The sequence below is a fragment of the Pecten maximus genome, chromosome 3 (genome assembly GCF_902652985.1).
Source record: "Pecten maximus chromosome 3, xPecMax1.1, whole genome shotgun sequence".
NCBI classification, from domain to species: Eukaryota; Metazoa; Mollusca; class Bivalvia; order Pectinida; family Pectinidae; genus Pecten; species Pecten maximus.
The window spans coordinates 9244619-9264687 of NC_047017.1; the positions used below are offsets into that span (position 1 = coordinate 9244619).

General features: G+C 38.3%; 1 protein-coding gene across 8 annotated transcripts in view; it reads left to right on the forward strand.

The window, feature by feature from the left end:
- Nucleotides 1-20069, forward strand: part of LOC117323122 — a 68567-nt gene continuing 48498 nt past the window's right edge. For 2 of the 8 annotated variants that reach the window (XM_033878142.1, XM_033878145.1), the window contains exons 1-3: nt 5-209; nt 8455-8543; nt 15775-15962. In XM_033878142.1, coding sequence (XP_033734033.1) covers nt 149-209; nt 8455-8543; nt 15775-15962 — 338 coding nt within the window. In that variant the 5' untranslated portion in view covers nt 5-148. Of the gene's footprint in view, nt 210-3997; nt 4148-8454; nt 8544-15774; nt 15963-20069 lie in introns of those variants that run through there. The other 6 variants (XM_033878146.1, XM_033878149.1, XM_033878147.1 and 3 more) reach the window with 5 other exon arrangements.

Consider the following 20069-nt stretch of genomic DNA (forward strand, 5'->3'; position numbering starts at 1 on the left):
CGATCCGATACCGTCTGTTGATATCCGGCTCGTACGTATTCCAACATGGCTGACTGGCGTACCTAGCAACACACGCTAAAGGGCTAAATTGTGCCAAATAGGATTTTATACGAAAGGGAAAAATTGTGATAAAATTCAAATTGACCAAATGCAGAATGTGGAGAGTGAGGACACGGTACGTCGGTCATTCGGAGGCCGGATGAAGAACGGTAAGTGACCAGTAGCTACACCGGACACCTTGTCCCATGTTAACGATAAGTCCCACATATGTAATTATACACAGATAAAGACAAGTGACAATTATCTCATTTTAAACTTATGTATATTGTAAAGTTGTATAAATGTATGTGTTATATGTCAATATGTCCTCATTTAAAATAGTGACTTTAAAACTCACTCCAACATAACTTGCATGGTTGTAAGGCTATTTAAAGTATTTCAATAACGGGTATTGTTTAGATTATCGGCATTTAAATAAATGTATACTACTGTTGGAATCTATTTTAAAATCATACGAACGCTATCACAAGCAGCTGTCAGTGTTAAACTACTGCTACATACCGGCGTTGGACTAGTTTTTTTTTTCTAAATACAATATTAATCTAACCCTTGCCAGCCGCAAGTCTGTCATTTATATCAAGGCGACAAATAAATCGGTATTAAAGTTTTGATGGCGTGGCAATACACACACATACATGTACGTATATATATATCACGATGTGTGTATGTTATATAGCCAGTCTGTCAGTACAATACCAGCCTTTATTATTTATATATACGATACATTTTAAAATTCAAGTTGTTGATGGTGGTAAATTGTTTTGAAGTAAGCCACGAACTATTCGACGCTAATTTGAAACTATTCGGATCTATACAGCATGTCAGTATGTGAAGAGAGAATGAATTTTAATTTGACAGTTTTTTTTTATTTTGAAATATTTAACAATGAAGGATGATGAGATATGGGGATGTCGAGAGTAAAACAATGGAATATTGTCGGCAGCGTTTTAATATTTACATTGGAATTCGACACACGTTTTGTAATTTTTCACCTCTCTTGACATACGGTAGAATTTGCACTGTGGAATAATGGCGTTAATAAATGCGACATCTCCTATTGAAACTGAGTAATTTAACTCCATTACGTGGTAACAGTAATTCCATTTAGAGATAAATTTGTCCACTTATGTTTAAATGAAAGTATCACTGATTCTAAATAATGGTTTATTGACATCCAGAACGATTTAGGGATTGTGTGCACGTATATGCGACACCAAGGTACAAATGCACGCACACGAAAAAGTACGTGTGTACACATGTTAAACTTTTGTTTCGTAACAGCGTGTTTGTTGTCTCCAATAATAAGCCCATCTACAATATGTAACTATCCATTACTGGTGTATTTTAACAGTCCATGCTGTGGGTTACGAATACTATTAAATACAATTTGCATTGATAGCATTCAATCAATAATGATCAATAATGCTTTGTTGTTGTTTTGAAATTCCTCGCTGTGTCCTTTTCCTTCGTCATGATGTTTTGTTTTATAAACAAACATAATTTGCATTACACTCAAACCAGTCGATATTTCCCCGACAAAAATTCCACGCAGATCTCAGTCTTTTCATCGTTCTTGGCTATGAATATTCATACACGGAGTTATTGGATGGATTTTTAGAGTTGAAAAGGAGTTCCATGTACAAAGTAAGCTGGTCAATCGAATTATAAAACGTCGTACTAGGCTGTGCTAATACTGTCTCCTGTTGCTATTGGAGATAATCATTCAAAATATCGAGCGAATATTTGAAAACAGGAAATTGACCATGGCCCGATGGCAACAGCCAATGTGAAATTATACAAAATGTCAATTGTCGCGGAAATTGGCCTCGTATCTCGTCAGAGCTCGGTAATATTGAGTTATAAGAGAGATCGACTTCGGTACACACCAGACAGCGATGCTTGGGACGTAATTTATATGCTTTAAAGTGCTGTCGTCGTCTGTCAGAATGACACACACTATCTAGCCACTTGTTTCTGAAAATGACAGTTTCCGTTATCTATTTCACCATGGTGTCAGCAGACCTCGGTGAAATGGACATTTCATGATAATGTTATCATGTACTGTTTAAGTTGTAACCACAGGTACCAGTCACAACTTATTTTCCTGGTGACTGACCTGAATATAATATTTATTATCCTCAAAGCCTAAGACCGATACCTGTGGTCTGATGAGGGTTTTATAAAGCGCTCTTCTTTCACCTAGATGATCGGGGTTCAATTCTCCGATCATCTACTTGACTGGGTGCTCCGGGTTCCGCACAGATTCTCTCCCAAGGAAGTTTTAAGAAGCTAGAATAACTTGTTTCGCAATTGTTGTAAACAGGTGAAATTTTACATCCAACACCGGTCACCTGTCCTGTTCCAGTCCGTGTAGCTTGGTTGTAGTGGTGATTTATGTTATAAATGTAACTTTATGTTTTAAAGAGTGTGTAGTTTACTTCAAGGTCAATTTAATATTATTTCCGTATATTTCAGAACCTTATACATTATGACCTTGAACTTGGCGTTAAAATGGTCACATTAAAATCATTCCAGTAAGTCGGAGTAAGGAACCATCATATACGCTGTTTTTTCCTCATTGCAACCTTTTCTTGAAGGTTGACAACCCCGGGTAGTCCTTTATTCCGGGTAATCATTCAACATTAAATCTCGGTTGTTGTAGATGCAACTCCGTTTTTTGTTTTTTGTTTTTGTTTTTATTTCATAATCACAACGTTCTAATCTCCGTGTAAAGACATCGGTAAATATTTACAAGAAACCATTGTGATTGCCGTTCAAACCCGATAAAATGTAAAACGTTATCTAATTGACAGTTCATTGATATGAGTCTGATATAATTCCACTTTTAGCGATTATTGATAATTATAGCATTAATGTATTTCAAATTCGGGGACGGTGCCCGACAAGGCGCTTGTATATTTCCCTCTCGTTTGAATTCATATTTCAATCATCAAACTCCGATTATTAGTCGAAACAATGTGCATGTGTATTATAATATATTCTTGAAAATTATCTTTAAACACATTTTTTCACAATTTTACAAATAGTACATTGTATCCGTGTCGTTATGCTGGCTTATATACCAACAGCTTGTTGTATACAACCAAATCAACTTTGACCGGTCGGTTTCCTGATGCTGTTTACAGTACTGTATCGGGGTTAACTGTTAATCAACTTTTGTGACGATTCATACTAAATCTATAATTGTTAGCCTCTGTCGACATGTACTTTACCAGTAAAACACGTTAGGTAGTGTATGAGGATTAAACACAATGCGCTGATTGTTCGTTCGATATAAAGATGGAAATAGAAAATTCTCTGAGAAAATTTCATCATTTGGAATCGGCCATTTATTTGTTCCTTTTCGTTTTTTGGGGGAATTGCCATGATAAATATGTCTATGTCCGCTATATAGTGGTACAGGGCGCTGTTTCGTCCACGGTAGCCACAAGGCGTCCTAGTAACCTAATGAATGATTCAGTGCTGTTAAATCCGATGATGAACGATCCGATACAGGTAACTCGTTTGATGTCGCCGACATGGTGTTTGTATTAGGGTGTATTGCGAGGTGCAGTTTTAGTGCTGTGAAATGCATTTAAACTCAAACAAGCCTTTGTAATTTATTTATGTACTGTAAAACAAATCGGTGGCACTTTTTTTTATAAAGAATTACGAAGGGAAAACATTACAAACACTTCATTGTGTCCGGGGAAGCCAAGTTAACATTGACAACCAATAGTAAAGGGCTGTCAAAAATAAATATTGAAATGTTCAGATTTTTAGCCATTTGAAAGAACAACATTGAACACCATCGAAGTTACTTTCGCTGTGAACAAGTTGGTGCTGGTGTTGTAAGCCAATATCTATCGGAGCCGCTCAGTCATTGTGTAAATACAAAGGCTATCCTCAGCGCACGCTACACACTTCTGTCCGGGCTCTCCGACAGGGTTATCATAGAAAGTTTTCTACGAGTGACAGTGAAAATGTGAAAACTGGATTTTTTCTTATTCTTTTAAAAATAATTCGAACCTACCTCTTAGGGATATATAAATGGAAGTATACGACATTGATGGCGTCGAATTGGCATGTAAGTATGTCTGGTTGGGTAGGTAGAGCGTTAAAAAATGAAAGTCGTAAGACAGAAAGAGAAAGGCTTGATTGATGTGTGCAATACCCAGACTTTCATTGGACCTGTCGGTTTGGGTAAACTAGATGTTTTAAACGTGAAATGAACTTTATGTCTTATTGAATCATTTGAATCAATTTTATTTTGTAAACTTTTAGAACCGGTCATAAATTAAATTTATTTTGAAATCAAAGTTTAGCAGTCAACCACGATAAAACTTAATGTGATCTACTTCATTAAATTTTGATTTCTTAAGTTTTAAACCAAGTTTTTAACTCTTTCATCATGTTCATAGCCTATAGAAATATAAGGTTGTGGTATAATTATTTATGGTGAAATTTGAGGTAGTGTAGTTTCCTTGTTAAAAAAATAATTATAATGAATTAAGTTTCTTACTTCTAATTTTACCAACCTTAGAATTGACTGGTGTGTGTTTTTGTCTCCCTGTGTTACCATTCTAACGATAATATCGTACTGTCACGTGATATATGTACTGCATGCACGGGACGAATTTTATTGTGTCCCTGTGATAATAAGCATGATGAAATGGACCGAGACTAGCCAATTGGACCGAGACCAGCCAATTGGACCGAGTTGTCTTTTTTCTTGGCCCCTCACGGTCTTGGAGTTATCAGACGGTTGCATTTCTACAGCTTCACTCTATTTTATCACTGCGAGAGTGTCATTCTGAATTTTATTGTTATTATCAACGGGTGTAGCGCTATTTCGGCCTTTCGGCCTCTCAGTAGACAATTAATTGTATTTCAATCCTTTCGGATGTCAAGTCATGTTGACCAGTAGTCAAACTAACGATAATCGAAAACCATAAAATTCTGTCACGGTTTTTGCGGACTATTTTTATCACTATAGTTGCACCTCTATCTTAGCGGTCTTACATTTAAAGCAACTTGACGTCATTTTCGGGGTCTCTGACATTTTCTTTTGGAAATCTCACTAATATCGATAGTTGTAAAGTCAGTTTTTGGAGGTCTAATTGACAATAGTTTTACGACTTATTTTCGGTATCTCGTTGATATAAGCACTGTACCTTTAAATTCATTATTTCGAAATGTGACATGTACGTATGAGAGTTGGTTTTGTACAATTATCGATACCGCTAACAACGAATGAAAGGCCTGTCAACGATACGATTAAACTTTACTGCCAGGGCGTACTCTCGTGGATAGATTTGAAACACGTCAAGATCACTCAATACATTTATATCTCCCAATTAGATTCAGATGAAGATTTTGAATGCCATTAGGAATCTGTTATGAGACACCTCCGATTCAACAATGATTCAATAAATGTAATTTTGTACTTTAAAAGTCGTGAACCGTCATAAGACTGTTAATGTTTGGAGGCGCTACCATACACAGTCATTGGACCAGCAAACCGTTCAGATCCACACGTCCGGAGCTGTTGACTTTGTGCCAAACATGGGGATATTTGACGACAAAATTTAGTAGGCTCGTTTCAGAGAGTATTAATGGACAAAATAAATATCTGTTGAAATAGATTCGGGCTTTAACCTTGCTAATCGTGTCCGTAGGCTGGAAATGGACGCTGCCTTACTAAATACACACACACAGGAAGGCAATCTTCGGCGGTCGACGAACAAATATTTGAACGAGTAACTACCACACACTTGTGGACTCGACTATAGAAACTTAATCTGGGAAAGTATAATATGACATCCGTAATTTGTTTATGAAGTGAGTTGATTTGAAGTCGATTTACATGCTGAGAGTGTGGTAAATGTTTAATCGTAAATTGGCATTCTTACCAAAATGTAGAAAAGTAAAGTGCGCCGCCGGGATACGGTAAATAGCTAGACTATGTTGTAACCGCTGATGATGGCCTTATCCTTATTTGGCCAGAGTAGATTTACCTTATTTGGACAGAGTAGATTTATTTAATTCGACTATAGGACTGTGTAATCATTTGTATGTCGTAACATACTTATGTACTTAGGTGTATGGTGGTAAAGGGCGGTGTCAGTAGGCCTGATCGATCGCGTAATGATTGGTTTAAAATTTCACTATCAACACACCATTATCAGACACTTGTTTAGTTTTATACTATAGATAAAATAAAATAAACTATTAAAGAATTAAGCTGTATGGAAAAGGTAAATAACAGATTTAGATTGTTTAAACCTTCCATGTAAAATCTCTTGAACATTTCCGGATAATGAAATATAAAATACATCTACTGATATGTATCTGGTCTGTCATTAAACGCTGAAATTGATCATATAATGTGATGTGACGTGACTATGAAAAGGTATTCCGTTAAACAGGGAATTATTGGATTATATTAATAACATTTTGAGGATACGGCATTCATAAAAATGCGCGGGAGAATTTGTCCACCATTGACGTCACACAATCAATGTGATTCCATTGTCTGTTATTACAGGTATCACATGTGATAATTATAAGTCTCCCTGGTTATTGTTTGGTAACGTACTATTTCTCAGTTCAAACCTTATATATGTATATATATAGCATATCTGTGGAACTATAAAACAAGTTATATCAGCATTAAATGTAAACTCCTTCAAAAATAAGCTAGACGATCACTGGAAAAACCAAGAACTTTTCTTTAACTACAAAGCATCAATTAAATAATAAAAACAATGTACACTAGACCGGACAGAAATACTGTATCAGACTTAAAAAGTCCTGAACCAGAAATAAGCTTAACTTAACTTAAGTCCTCATTGGACCATCAATCGTTCATCTGCGTCATTTCGTAAACATAACTACTATATTAGAATTTACGGACATACAACACTATCTATAAGTCCAGGGTACTACATCTACTACAGTCAAGACAACACGAAAATATTTCACTAATAGATATCGATATATAACGGGTTTTTGGTGGTTTTCCGGAAACGTTTGACGACATCGGTTTCAAAATTAGTGACTGCCAATGTAGGCCAAGCGACCGATCTCCAAGGTAATATACCATAATATGTTATTATATAAGATGTATACATTAAACAGATGTTAGTCTATAGCCATATGGTCGCCGCTTGGTGCTAAATTTCTACCATATTCTAATGAACTCTTTCTGATTAGTCATAATACGATAATGACCAAATTCTGGTCCCGAGTTCCCTCTCGCCCAAACACCAGACTTGGACATTCTGACGTCTGGTGTATACATATTATTATCAGTGTTTGGGCACAGGCGTCTAGCTGCATCTAGTGTTTAAATATAAAAATATGATCTTTTGCAACCCAGACCATATATGGCCACTGATGACCTTGACCCTATTTGACCTTGGCCTTTTTAAACGACCTTGTGATTTTGAACCTTAAAACCATGAAACAATAACATTGATTTTTCGATGCAGGCAAATCACTTGGGCTGACTCCTGTCATGTCTAGCTCTGCTTTAACCACTGAAGATATTGATCAGCTGTTCGAATGTAGGATCGAAAATTAAAAAAGCAAATTAAAAAAATGTATTTGTGACTTTTTCTTATTTCATTACTGACCCATATGTAGGGTGCAGTATCAAATCCATCAATAAGTACTTGTCAGAAAACGCCTGATTTTCTTAATATAATTTTTCTTATAATTAGTTACACAAATTGATTGTTCAAAGATTATAATAGGAGGAAATAGGTATGAAAATATTGGCCGACTTTAGAGTAGCGTTAGAGGTGAAGTAATATTTGACGCTTGAGAAGCATAAGAAGTGAGGTAGATTCAGTGTTAGAGTTTAGTGTAGGAGGAGCTATGTCGTATGAACATTTAGCTTTATTACTCAGCGAAGGGGAGAGTGACTATGACAGAGTACCGTCCACTAATTACAGTCTTCGGACACTGACCACTATACCATGGACAATATGGACCTGTTTTAGTTACACTACAGGTTGGTTGAGATCTGGGGTGATTGTAGTTTATTATTAACTGGTGTTAAATGACCGGGAATATGATATTATCACCTGTACTGTGTGGTAGCCGACTACATTTGAAACCAAATTAACTATATATCATATGGAGTTTTGTTATAAAAAGAACTTGGTTTCCCTTTGCAAATTATATGTATACAATATAGGCTTCAAGTGTACAAGATGAAAATACAGGTCACTTTACTAGTTTGGGCGTCCAGAATTTCTCTTAAGCCTTATGATGGGGTATTTGCTTGAAAGAGAGGGGTCGGTAGCTTGATCGCAGATGGAGGTAGGTTATTTTTACAAATCGTTCCTTTTACACACGCATATATAATATCTTTTATGTTAATTTCAGCCCTAGACATCACAGGAGAGAACTTTGAGGACTTGTTAGCCTACGATGATCTCTTCCTGGACTACTTCAATGCCTTCCTGGCTCTCAATGTAAGTAATGTTATACTGACTGATAGCTATATAGGCTGGGCTAGGCCATGTGTGAGGTGTGAGGCTAGGATGAGGTGTGAGGTGTGAGGCTAGGTGAGGAGTGAGGCTAGACTAGGTATGAGGTGTGAGGTGTGAGGCTAGGCTAGGTGTGAGGTGTGAGGTTAGGTGTGAGGTATGAGGCTAGGTGTGAGATGTGAGGCTAGGTGTGAGGTATGAGGCTAGGTGTGGGGTGTGAGGCTAGGCCAGGTGTGAGGTGTGAGGCTAGGTGTGAGGTATGAGGCTAGGTGTGAGGTGTGAGGCTAGGTGTGAGGTGTGAGGCTAGGTGTGAGGTGTGAGGTTAGGTGTGAGGTGTGAGGCTATGTTTGAGGTGTGAGGCTAGGTGTGAGGTGTGAGGCTAGGCTAGGTGTGAGGTGTGAGGCTAGGTGTGAGGTGTGAGGCTAGGTGTGAGGTGTGAGGCTAGGTGTGAGGTGTGAGGCTAGGTGTGAGGTGTGAGGCTAGGTGTGAGGTGTGAGGTTAGGTGTGAGGTGTGAGGCTATGTTTGAGGTGTGAGGCTAGGTGTGAGGTGTGAGGCTAGGCTAGGTGTGAGATGTGAGGCTAGGTGTGAGGTGTGAGGTTAGGTGTGAGGTGTGAGGCTATGTTTGAGGCTAGGTGTGAGGTGTGAGGCTAGGTGTGAGATGTGAGGCTAGGTGTGGGGTGTGAGGCTAGGTGTGAGGTGTGAGGCTAGGCTAGGTGTGAGGTGTGAGGTGTGAGGCTAGGTGTGAGATGTGAGGCTAGGTGTGGGGTGTGAGGCTAGGTGTGAGATGTGAGGCTAGGTGTGAGATGTGAGGCTAGGTGTGAGGTGTGAGGTTAGGTGTGGGGTGTGAGGCTAGGTGTGAGGTGTGAGGCTAGGCTAGGTGTGAGATGTGAGGCTAGGTGTGAGGTGTGAGGCTATGTTTGAGGTGTGAGGCAAGGTGTGAGATGTGAGGCTAGGCTAGGTGTGAGGTATGAGGCTAGGTGTGAAGTGTGAGGCTAGGTGTGGGGTGTGAGGCTAGGTGTGGGATGTGAGGCTAGGTGTGGGGTGTGAGGCTAGGCCAGGTGTGAGGTGTGAGGCTAGGTGTGAGGTGTGAGGCTAGGTGTGAGGTGTGAGGCTAGGTGTGAGGCAAGGTGTGAGGTGTGAGGCTAGGTGTGAGGTGTGAGGCTAGGTGTGAAGTGTGAGGCTAGGTGTGAGGTATGAGGCTAGGTGTGAAGTGTGAGGCTAGGTGTGAAGTGTGAGGCTAGGTGTGAGATGTGAGGCTAGGTGTGAGGTATGAGGCTAGGTGTGAAGTGTGAGGCTAGGTGTGAGGTATGAGGCTAGGTGTGAAGTGTGAGGCTAGGTGTGAGGTATGAGGCTAGGTGTGAAGTGTGAGGCTAGGTGTGAAGTGTGAGGCTAGGTGTTAGGTGTGAGGCTAGGTGTGAGGCTAGGTGTGAGGTGTGAGGTGTGAGGCAAGGTATGAGGCTAGGTGTGAGGCGTGAGGCTAGGTGTGAGGTGTGAGGTATGAGGCTAGGTGTGAGGCAAGGTGTGAGGTGTGAGGCTAGGTGTGAGGTGTGAGGCTAGGTGTGAGGCTAGATGTGAGGTGTGAGGCTAGGTGTGAGGTATGAGGATAGGTGTGAGGTGTGAGGCAAGGTGTGAGGTGTGAGGATAGGTGTGAGGTGTGAGGTATGAGGATAGGTGTGAGGTGTGAGGCTAGGTGTGAGGTGTGAGGCCAGGTGTGAGGTGTGAGGCTAGGTGTGAGGTGTGAGGCTAGGTGTGAGGTATGAGGCTAGGTGTGAGGTATGAGGTGTGAGGCTAGGTGTGAGATGTGAAGTATGAGGCTAGGTGTGAGGCAAGGTGTGAGGTGTGAGGCTAGGTGTGAGGTGTGAGGCTAGGTGTGAGGCTAGGTGTGAGGTGTGAGGCCAGGTGTGAGGTGTGAGGCTAGGTGTGAGGCTAGATGTGAGGTGTGAGGCTAGGTGTGAGGTGTGAGGCTAGGTGTGAGGTGTGAGGCTAGGTGTGAGGTGTGAGGCTAGGTGTGCGGTGTGAGGCTAGGTGTGAGGTGTGAGGCTAGGTGTGAGGTGTGAGGTGTGAGGCTAGGTGTGAGGCTAGATGTGAGGTGTGAGGCCAGGTGTGAGGTGTGAGGCTAGGTGTGAGGTAAGAGGCTAGGTGTGAGGTGTGAGGTGTGAGGCTAGGTGTGAGGTGTGAGGCTAGGTGTGAGGTGTGAGGTGTGAGGCTAGGTGTGAGGCTAGGCTAGGTGTGAGGTGTGAGGCTAGATGTGAGGTGTGAGAGGCAATGCTAGAAGTGATGTTGTATATTTATATGAAACAGAAAGAAAAATAACAGCTTATTTAGCTCTGCTTTAATACTAAGTTACTTTCTTTTCAAATATCTACAAAGCATTACATTTCTGTATATTGGCCGTGTTATATACATTTCTGTATATTGGCCATGTTATAAACATTTCTGTATATTGGTCTGGTTATATACATTTCTTTACATTGGTCTGGTTATATACATTTCTGTATATTGGCCATGTTATATACATTTCTGTATATTGGCTGTGTTATATACATTTCTGTATATTGGCCGTGTTATAGAAAATTTTTAGCTCACCTGGACCGAAGATCCGGTGAGCTTATGTCATGGCGCAGCGTCCGTCGTCCGTCCGTCCGTCCGTCCGTCCGTCCGTCCGTCCGTCCGTCCGTCCGTCCGTCGTCCGTCCGTCAACATTTGCTTCAAATCGCTACTAGTCAAAAAGGCCTTATTGGATTTTGACCAAATTTGGCCAGAAACATCCTTGGGGGAAGGAGAACAGATTTTGCATAAATTGTGGCCCTGACCCCAAAGGGGCCAAAGGGGCGGGGCCCAATAGGGGAAATAGAGGTAATTCCTTTAAATCGCTACTAGTCATAAAGTTATGAATGGATTTGAACCAAATTTGGCCAGAAACATCCTTGGCAGAAGGGGAACAGATTTTGCATAAATGGTGATTCTGGCTCCCGAGGGGCCAAAAGGGCGGGGCCCAATAGGGGAAATAGAGGTAATTCCTTTAAATCGCTACTAGTCATAAAGTTATGAATGGATTTGAACCCAATTTGGTCAGAGACATCCTTGGGGGAAGGGGAACAGATTTTGCATAAATGGTGATTCTGACTCCCGAGGGGCCAAAAGGGCGGGGCCCAATAGGGGAAATAGAAGTAATTCCTTTAAATCGCTACTAGTCATCAAGTTATGAATGGATTTGAACCCAATTTGGTCAGAGACATCCTTGGGGGAAGGGGAACAGATTTTGCATAAATGGTGATTCTGACTTCAAAGGGGCCAAACGGGCGGGGCCCAATAGGGGAAATAGAGGTAATTCCTTTAAATCGCTACTAGTTATTAAGTTATGAATGGATTTGAACCCAATTTGGTCTGAAACATCCTTGGGGGAAGGGGAACAGATTTGGCATAAATGGTGACTCTGACCCCAAAGGGGACAAATGGGCGGGGCCCAATAGGGGAAATAGAGGTAATTCCTTTAAATCGCTACTAGTCATAAAGTTATGAATGGATTTGAACCCAATTTGGCCAGAAACATCATCGGCAGAAGGGGAATACATTTTGCATAAATGGTGACTCTGACCCAAAATGGGGACAAATGGGCGGGGCCCAATAGGGGAAATAGAGGTAATTCCTTTAAATCACTACTAGTCATAAAGTTATGAATGGATTTGAACCCAATTTGGTCAGAAACATCCTTGGGGAAGGGGAACAGATTTTGTATAAATGGTGACTCTGACCCCAAAGGGGCCAAAGGGGCGGGGCCCAATAGGGGAAATAGAGGTAATTCCTTTAAATCGCTACTAGTCATAAAGTTATGAATGGATTTGAACCCAATTTGGTCTGAAACATCCTTGGCAGAAGGGGAACAGATTTTGCATAAATGGTGATTCTGACTCCCGAGGGGCCAAAGGGGCGGGGCCCAATAGGGGAAATAGAGGTAATTCCTTTAAATCGCTACTTGTCATAAAGTTATGAATGGATTTGAACCCAATTTGGTCAGAAACATCCTTGGGGAAGGGGAACAGATTTTGCATAAATGGTGACTCTGACCCCAAAGGGGACAAATGGGCAGGGCCCAATAGGGGAAATAGAGGTAATTCCTTTAAATCGCTACTGGTCATAAAGTTATAAATGCATGTTCTAAAAACAATTCTTGAGGTCTTTCAGACCTTAGAGAGTCTGGACTTCATTAATCTTTAAAGCAGTTCGGAATCCCACACTATAACCATATATAGCATTGTTAGAGATTTACAAATAAAACGAATTGAATATGAACATTATTTTGACATTTGGTCTAGTCCATCCAGGTGGGCGATACAGGCCCCATGTGCCTCTTGTTGTATATTGGCCTGGTTATATACATTTCTGTATATTGGTCTTGTTATATACAATTCTGTATATTGGCCTGGCTATATACATTTCTGTATATTGGCCGTGTTATATACATTTCCGTATATTGGTCTGGTTATATACATTTCTGTATATTGGCCGTGTTATATACATTTCTGTATATTGGCCTGGTTATATACATTTCTGTATATTGGCCGTGTTATATACATTTCTGTATATTGGCCGTGTTATATACATTTCTGTATATTGGCCGTGTTATATACATTTCTGTATATTGGCCTGGTTATATACATTTCTGTATATTGGTCTGGTTATATACATTTCTGTATATTGGCCGTGTTATATACATTTCTGTATATTGGCCGTGTTATATACATTTCTGTATATTGGCCAGGTTATAGATTGTTGACAGGGTTTGATGGCCCGCGTTGGGTGGGTTTGTTTGGTGTTTATATCGTAAGGCATTGTAAGGTTTGGGTCAATAATGACACAGGTTTTCATTCTATAAACCTGTATCTTGATTGGCTAATGACTCTCCCGGCCGACCCAGGTATGTAAGGTGAATTAGGTCCTTACTGCAATCAAGATATTTTCTTACCGACATTAATGCCCCATGTCTGTGACTATTGATTACATCTGTGATGTGTACTTAAAGCTTTCGGCCTCTCTTGTTTAATGTTATACCTGTACTTATCCTCAATAAAACAGGTGTACAATAACATAAGGTCGTAATAGGGAAAACAGGTGTGTTCTAATAAATGTACAGGTGTACAATAGGTAATCGTTAATACCTGTATATCAACAAGTTACCTGTGAAAATCCTAATTCTATACGTAGTCCTTACAGAAAGTTGAGATACCTACTGGGCTGAATTAATGACAAGATTATAACTATAGATAATTTTATTTTCATCTCCTGATCGACGGTAACATGAGGTACATGCTATTTAAAATTCTCAGTAAAAGGGTTGAATTAGAATGTAAAGCTTTCAGACTTTGACAAATTTTTATACATAGAGCGATATATTACATACTGATAAAGTCTGATCGTTGATAAGGACGCAAGATTTATCCGTTAATGCAATTTAAAAATCTTTGATCCTTGATCCACTCCTACATACTTTACCAGGTAAACTGTCACCAGGCGTATGTTATTTGCACTAATGAAAAACCGAGATCAATGAAATATTCTAATGATGGAATGTCACAAAAAAATCTAGATTTCAGTATAATCTGTATGATTTTCTAACAATAACAATTTCTAAATTATAATTAATTGATATGAATTTTGAAGTCAAGAGTTTTGAAATGTTTATTTATGTCAATTTTTGATGTGTCATCACATGTAAGTTATATACTGAAACTATTCAACTTAATTGACTGGTAAGGTGAACAGTTTCAGTCAGGAGTATGATCAAGAAAAATCAATCTTCAGCATTTTATCAGTTAGCCAATCATTGACGTTAATGCATGAATATGTTTTAAGAAAAAAAATTGAGAATTTATATTTGAATTTTTCATTATATTTTAGAGCAAGATCAATGTATGTAAACATTATTGAAATCTGAGTAGACATTAGCATTTTAAAAAACAGTTTTTATTGACAGGAGAAAATTCAAGTAATTCATACGCTGTTACTGCTCTAGGTGTAAAACTAATAAAGTTGTAAAATTGTATTCAATGCTGGTTCTGATTGTTGCACAGAGACGGAATATTTCAATTTAAATTAGTTGAGACACGTTCGGGTCGCAGGTGTTCATGCATTCTGTAATTTGATGTTCCGCCCCTGTCAGTCAGACTTCTCAATGTAAAAGTATTACATTCTTAACAATATATATTGAAGTTTTAAAGCTATAGACGTTTTCGAGTAAAGTACATCCCTGTCAGTGTCAATATACCCTGGGTTTTATTTTCATCTCACTGAGATATATTTATATGACTATCATGTCTATATCAATACTGGGTATATCAAACTAACCGACCTCTGGGGAAACATTCTCAGTCCTTCGGTAAAATTCTTCACACCCATTACTCAGGGAAGCATACACCAGGGCTTTAGTATGTATGTTGCTGAACTGTTGTAGCCAACAGCTGCTACAAAAAACAGTGTCAGAACTGCTACAAAAAACAGCGTTGCGTCAGAACTGCTACAAAAAACAGCGTTGCGTCAGAACTGCTACAAAAAACAGCGTCAGAACTGCTACAAAAAACAGCATCAGAACTGCTACAAAAAACAGCGTCAGAACTGCTACAAAAAAAAGCATCAGAACTGCTACAAAAAACAGCGTCAGAACTGCTACAAAAAACAGCGTCAGAACTGCTACAAAAAACAGCGTCAGAACTGCTACAAAAAACAGCATCAGAACTGCTACAAAAAACAGCGTCAGAACTGCTACAAAAAACAGCATCAGAACTGCTACAAAAAACAGCGTCAGAACTGCTACAAAAAACAGCGTCAGAACTGCTACAAAAAACAGCGTCAGAATGAATTGTTGACTGTTGATTGGCAGCCAAAACAAACAAACCTATGTCCATATCAATTTGTAATCACTCATACATGTAAATCTTTTATGTTGTACTTTTGGGCAATAAATAAATAATTTTAAACTCAAGCGTTCATGATATAATTTTGTTTTCTTGAAACAAACACGATGAGAATAGCATTTATTTAGTTATTGACAGTTCATGTTCATATGTCTTTCAGGAGTTAAAGACTTCTGACACGATAAAAAAAAGTCTAAAGTTTCTGTTTTCATGATAATGTAGAGAGTTGATTTTGGTGGAAGTGAAGAAATATTCATCAGTATCGTTTAATATCAGACAGTATATGTATTGGGTACTTTTACAGGTTTTCCCGATCGCGACCACATATAACCGTCTGACGGGGTCATTTGAGGAGGTGAACTACTCAGACAATGAGGATAATCGGGGATCATCCGGGTCATCAGAGCGTACGGTCCAGTATGCCCCAACAGATGAGGAACGAGATCAGTTACTGGTTTGGGCACGTGAGGAAAGACTGCCTCTCTTCCTCAGGTAGGTAACATATTGTACATCATAGCGTTGTATCAAATCCCTGTGGTGGAGATGGTGTTTTTGTGAAAAATAAAACTATGAATGAAGTTCTATAACAAAGTAGAACTCTCTATTATTAGAGGTTGAGCAATATACCTCTGGGACACTCTACCTTAACTCTTGTTGCCATAGTTTCCAATGTTGTTTTTTCTGTTACATAGTGCTAATATAACAATATGGTTGTGTATCATAATCGTACAGGAAGTCAGGTGATCAAATGATATTTAATGATATCTCAACATAAAAATGGTGAGCTTTTCCGTTTGGTTTCTGATATGATTGTGTAAATCGATGGGAGTACAAGTCAGAGTTGATCATTAATCAATGTATTTTCACCTGTCGTCAGGTAACACTCAAGATATATAACATTCACCAGGAGACGTAAGAGGTCAAGTATAATTTATTACAGCGACACACACTTAACTGAAGGAAATTTATCACCGTATGAAAAGGCAGACATTTTATTTCAGATTCATGATTGATAGATTCTATAGGTTAAAAATAAATTTACAGTAAGACAGAAAGTAGGAATTAGTTTTAGGAACATATAATATTAAACAGGTTATATTTTTTTCTGGTCATGTATGATTATGTAAGTCTGTTAAGCTTCGTATAAGGATCATGATATACGTGTATAAGTATGTTCTATTATCCGAAGGAGATCCCAAATCCTCCCTCTACTACTTCATTATGATCCATTTAAATCTCAGTTTAAGATAAATGTCGTAAGTTGTCTGATATGTCGCGCTTCGACAACCATGTTTTGTTCTCTGTGAATATCGACAATAGGAACAGTAGGATTTAATCTCTCATGACTGTCCAATCGGTGCGGACATCTCTACTCAACTGGGGCGTATCCGAAGGTCAAGTGATCCTGACCTTTTTCGACTAAATGTTAGATTGAGGGTTGTTATCGTAGCATATCGTTAGATTATGTGTACATTTATATAATCAGTTTAATAATTGAATTGAGTCAAAGAATGGGATTTTGTAAGGTGTTTTATTATCGTCGTTACAAAATCGAGAAATGTATTAATCAAAACATAATGTTTCTGTTTGATTTTTCAATTACCTCAATCCCTTATCGTATATATATAGAATGTGTTTTATGTTAGAAATTATTGCAGATTTTGATAAATTATGTGAAGAGAATGCCTCGTCTTGTAATTAGACTTGAAAAATCTCAAACACCCAATATAATCGTATTTGTTTATTCAAATAACGATACAGCAATATCTTGTCAGAATTTTTATGGAACACAATAAAATACAGATGTTGAGCAATTTACATTGACATATGTAGTGCCAACATCTTTGTACTTTACTGTAGAGGTGGTATGAGATTCTTGTTCCTGGAATATGTTCTGTACTTTGTCCTCGATGTTACAGCGATAAGAACATTGTTTCTGTATTCTAAATCAACTAAGAACAGTGTTATTGATGTCGCCCAGAAACATCGCAGGTCAATTTAAACTTTTCTAGGCAATTAAGTACAAAATGTTCCTTGGTACATTTCAATATTTGATTTTTTTGCTTCTGAAGAATTCTTAGTATGATACATCTTCACTTAACTTTTAAAGAAAACCCTTGAAATTCCTTGTTGATATCTGAAAGTATTTTCATTGAAATGTATTGCACAATGAAATCAACACAATGTGCTCTAGACGTCATTGAACTACACCTTACACAAATATATCTCGGATGTATACAATATTTTACTGTAAAGAGCCCTCGTTTCCTTGTGTCAAGATTACAGCTTTAGCTGTAACAGTTTGTCAGAAGTAAAAATAAATTGAAGCAAAAAAAAATGAAAAATTGTAAATGGTGACAGACGTGCCAAACATTTTTGTGACATTGATTTACGGTATACAAATTGGTTTCCTTTATATCAAAAACTTCTATGCAAACATGGAAGAGCGTTTCTATTTACAAAAAGTAGAATTTGACAAATGTTTTCAGTTCATTTTCACGTTTCAAACAGATCTGAAATTAAATGTCGCTTTTATTTGCTAACACACACTGCAGGATGTTTTACAATGGCCTCCTGCTTTGGGGATAGAAGTGCTTTATTGGTATGAGTAAACATATCAAGATATTTATTTATAACACTAGAGTTCTGCCTATCATCCAAATTCCTCCTGTTAAACTTCACCTCTCTCAAGACTTAATTGCTGACAGCATTGTTAGCTTTAGAATTCCCGAATTGAAATGTTAAAAATAATTTTAATATGAATATTTGAAAATTAAAATTATGTTGAAGCAAAATATTGCCAAATTTAAACATCAGTTTCCATAAATATTCCAGTTCATTTTAATATCTTATTTCTATGAGACATGAAAATATGTGTATTGTCATTAAGTTACAGAGATTTTAAACAACAAGGCCTCTACCTGACAACCTGTATAAAGGCGTTGCTGTGCTTTTGAAATATAGAAACAAATTAGCACATATTTGAAGGGTGGCAGACTTCAATCAAACTTTCTTTGTCATTTTCTTTGTAAGCCTGTTCAAAACAAAAGTTCTGTTGAGGTATTTCTAGATAATTTAAAAAAGATTTTCTTTCTTTAGTTTTAAAATGTTATGAAGTTATTTCTACTTAACAACAATTTAACTCATTTTCATTGTTACAAGGTACAAAGTAATACAATGAAAGTAAACAATAGGGTCTTACCAATGGCTACCTGTCTATAGGTAACAATGATTTACCTGAGGAATAGTAGTCCCTCACCTGTACCACCAGAGGGATCTATATGTCAGTCTGATAATGAGTTTGTGATTCGCCTTGTCAAGAGTCAATCTCATAGAGTATTTTGGGATGGAAGAGTAACTTTAAATAATAATTTTAGACTCCACCATATTATACAGAGTTATGGCCCTTGGTACATAACTTTGACATATCTTATATACTGTACCATCTACCAGTATGATAGTGTTATGGTGGAGTGCCCTATTTTAAAGTTAGGCCCAACATTACACAGAGTTATGGGCCTTGTTTACTGTGTCATATTGTCTAATAAGCATTTCTGATACAACACAGGGTATGTCCCCTAAAACTGCTTCATTTTTAAAGTAAGGACTTCTTGGAATGGTAAAGTATCTGACTAACTTAAACTGAGCCACAGGCTTTTGGCTCTTTGTTTATGTTCGATACAAAAACTGAGGTGGCCGGGGATCACAGCTCACCCTTTGTCAGAATAATGTTACCGGGTGGGGTGTCGTGCTGGATGTCTTAGGCAGTATGCTTCAGTGAGGTAGCACTATAAAGTTGATGCCTTTTCATACTAACACAAGGAGACAAACACGAATATACCACAGCCTCACAAAACACACACTAGCATCTCATACACACACAGGAGATGGTCCTTACATGACCTTAGCTGTTGATAGGACGTTAAATGATACAAAACCAAAAACCAAACCAATATGAGCTTACTGTATTGTGCTGTGTTAACCCGAATGGACCCTACAAATTACATACCTGTTGCTGTGAGGTATTGGGTCACTGATATTATACATGTATTTCCATAATCAATATTGATTTAAGTATAAGACTATTGCCTAGCTAACTATGTCCCCACTTTTTATGTGGCACTATTGCTGTCCTATTACCCCTCTATTGAAGTTGGATTCAAGGAAGGAAATAATCAAGTGATCAGTATTTTGATCCTCACTGTAAATCAATATGGGGTGTAGGGTTTGGAACAGAGGAACATCTGCCATATGGGTTGTATGGTAGGTAGGTACAATATGGTAGGTACAATACAGTAGGTACAATATGGTAGGTATGATATGGTAGGTATGATATGGTAGGTATGATATGGTAGGTATGATATGGTAGGTATCATATGGTAGGTATCATATGGTAGGTATGATATGGTAGGTAGGATATGGTAGGTATGATATGGTAGGTATGATATGGTAGGTAGGATATGGTAGGTATGATATGGTAGGTAGGATATGGTAGGTACAATAGGTACAATATGGTAGGTACAATATAGTAGGTACAATATAGTAGGTACAACATGGTAGGTACGATATGGTAGGTATGATATGGTAGGTACAATATGT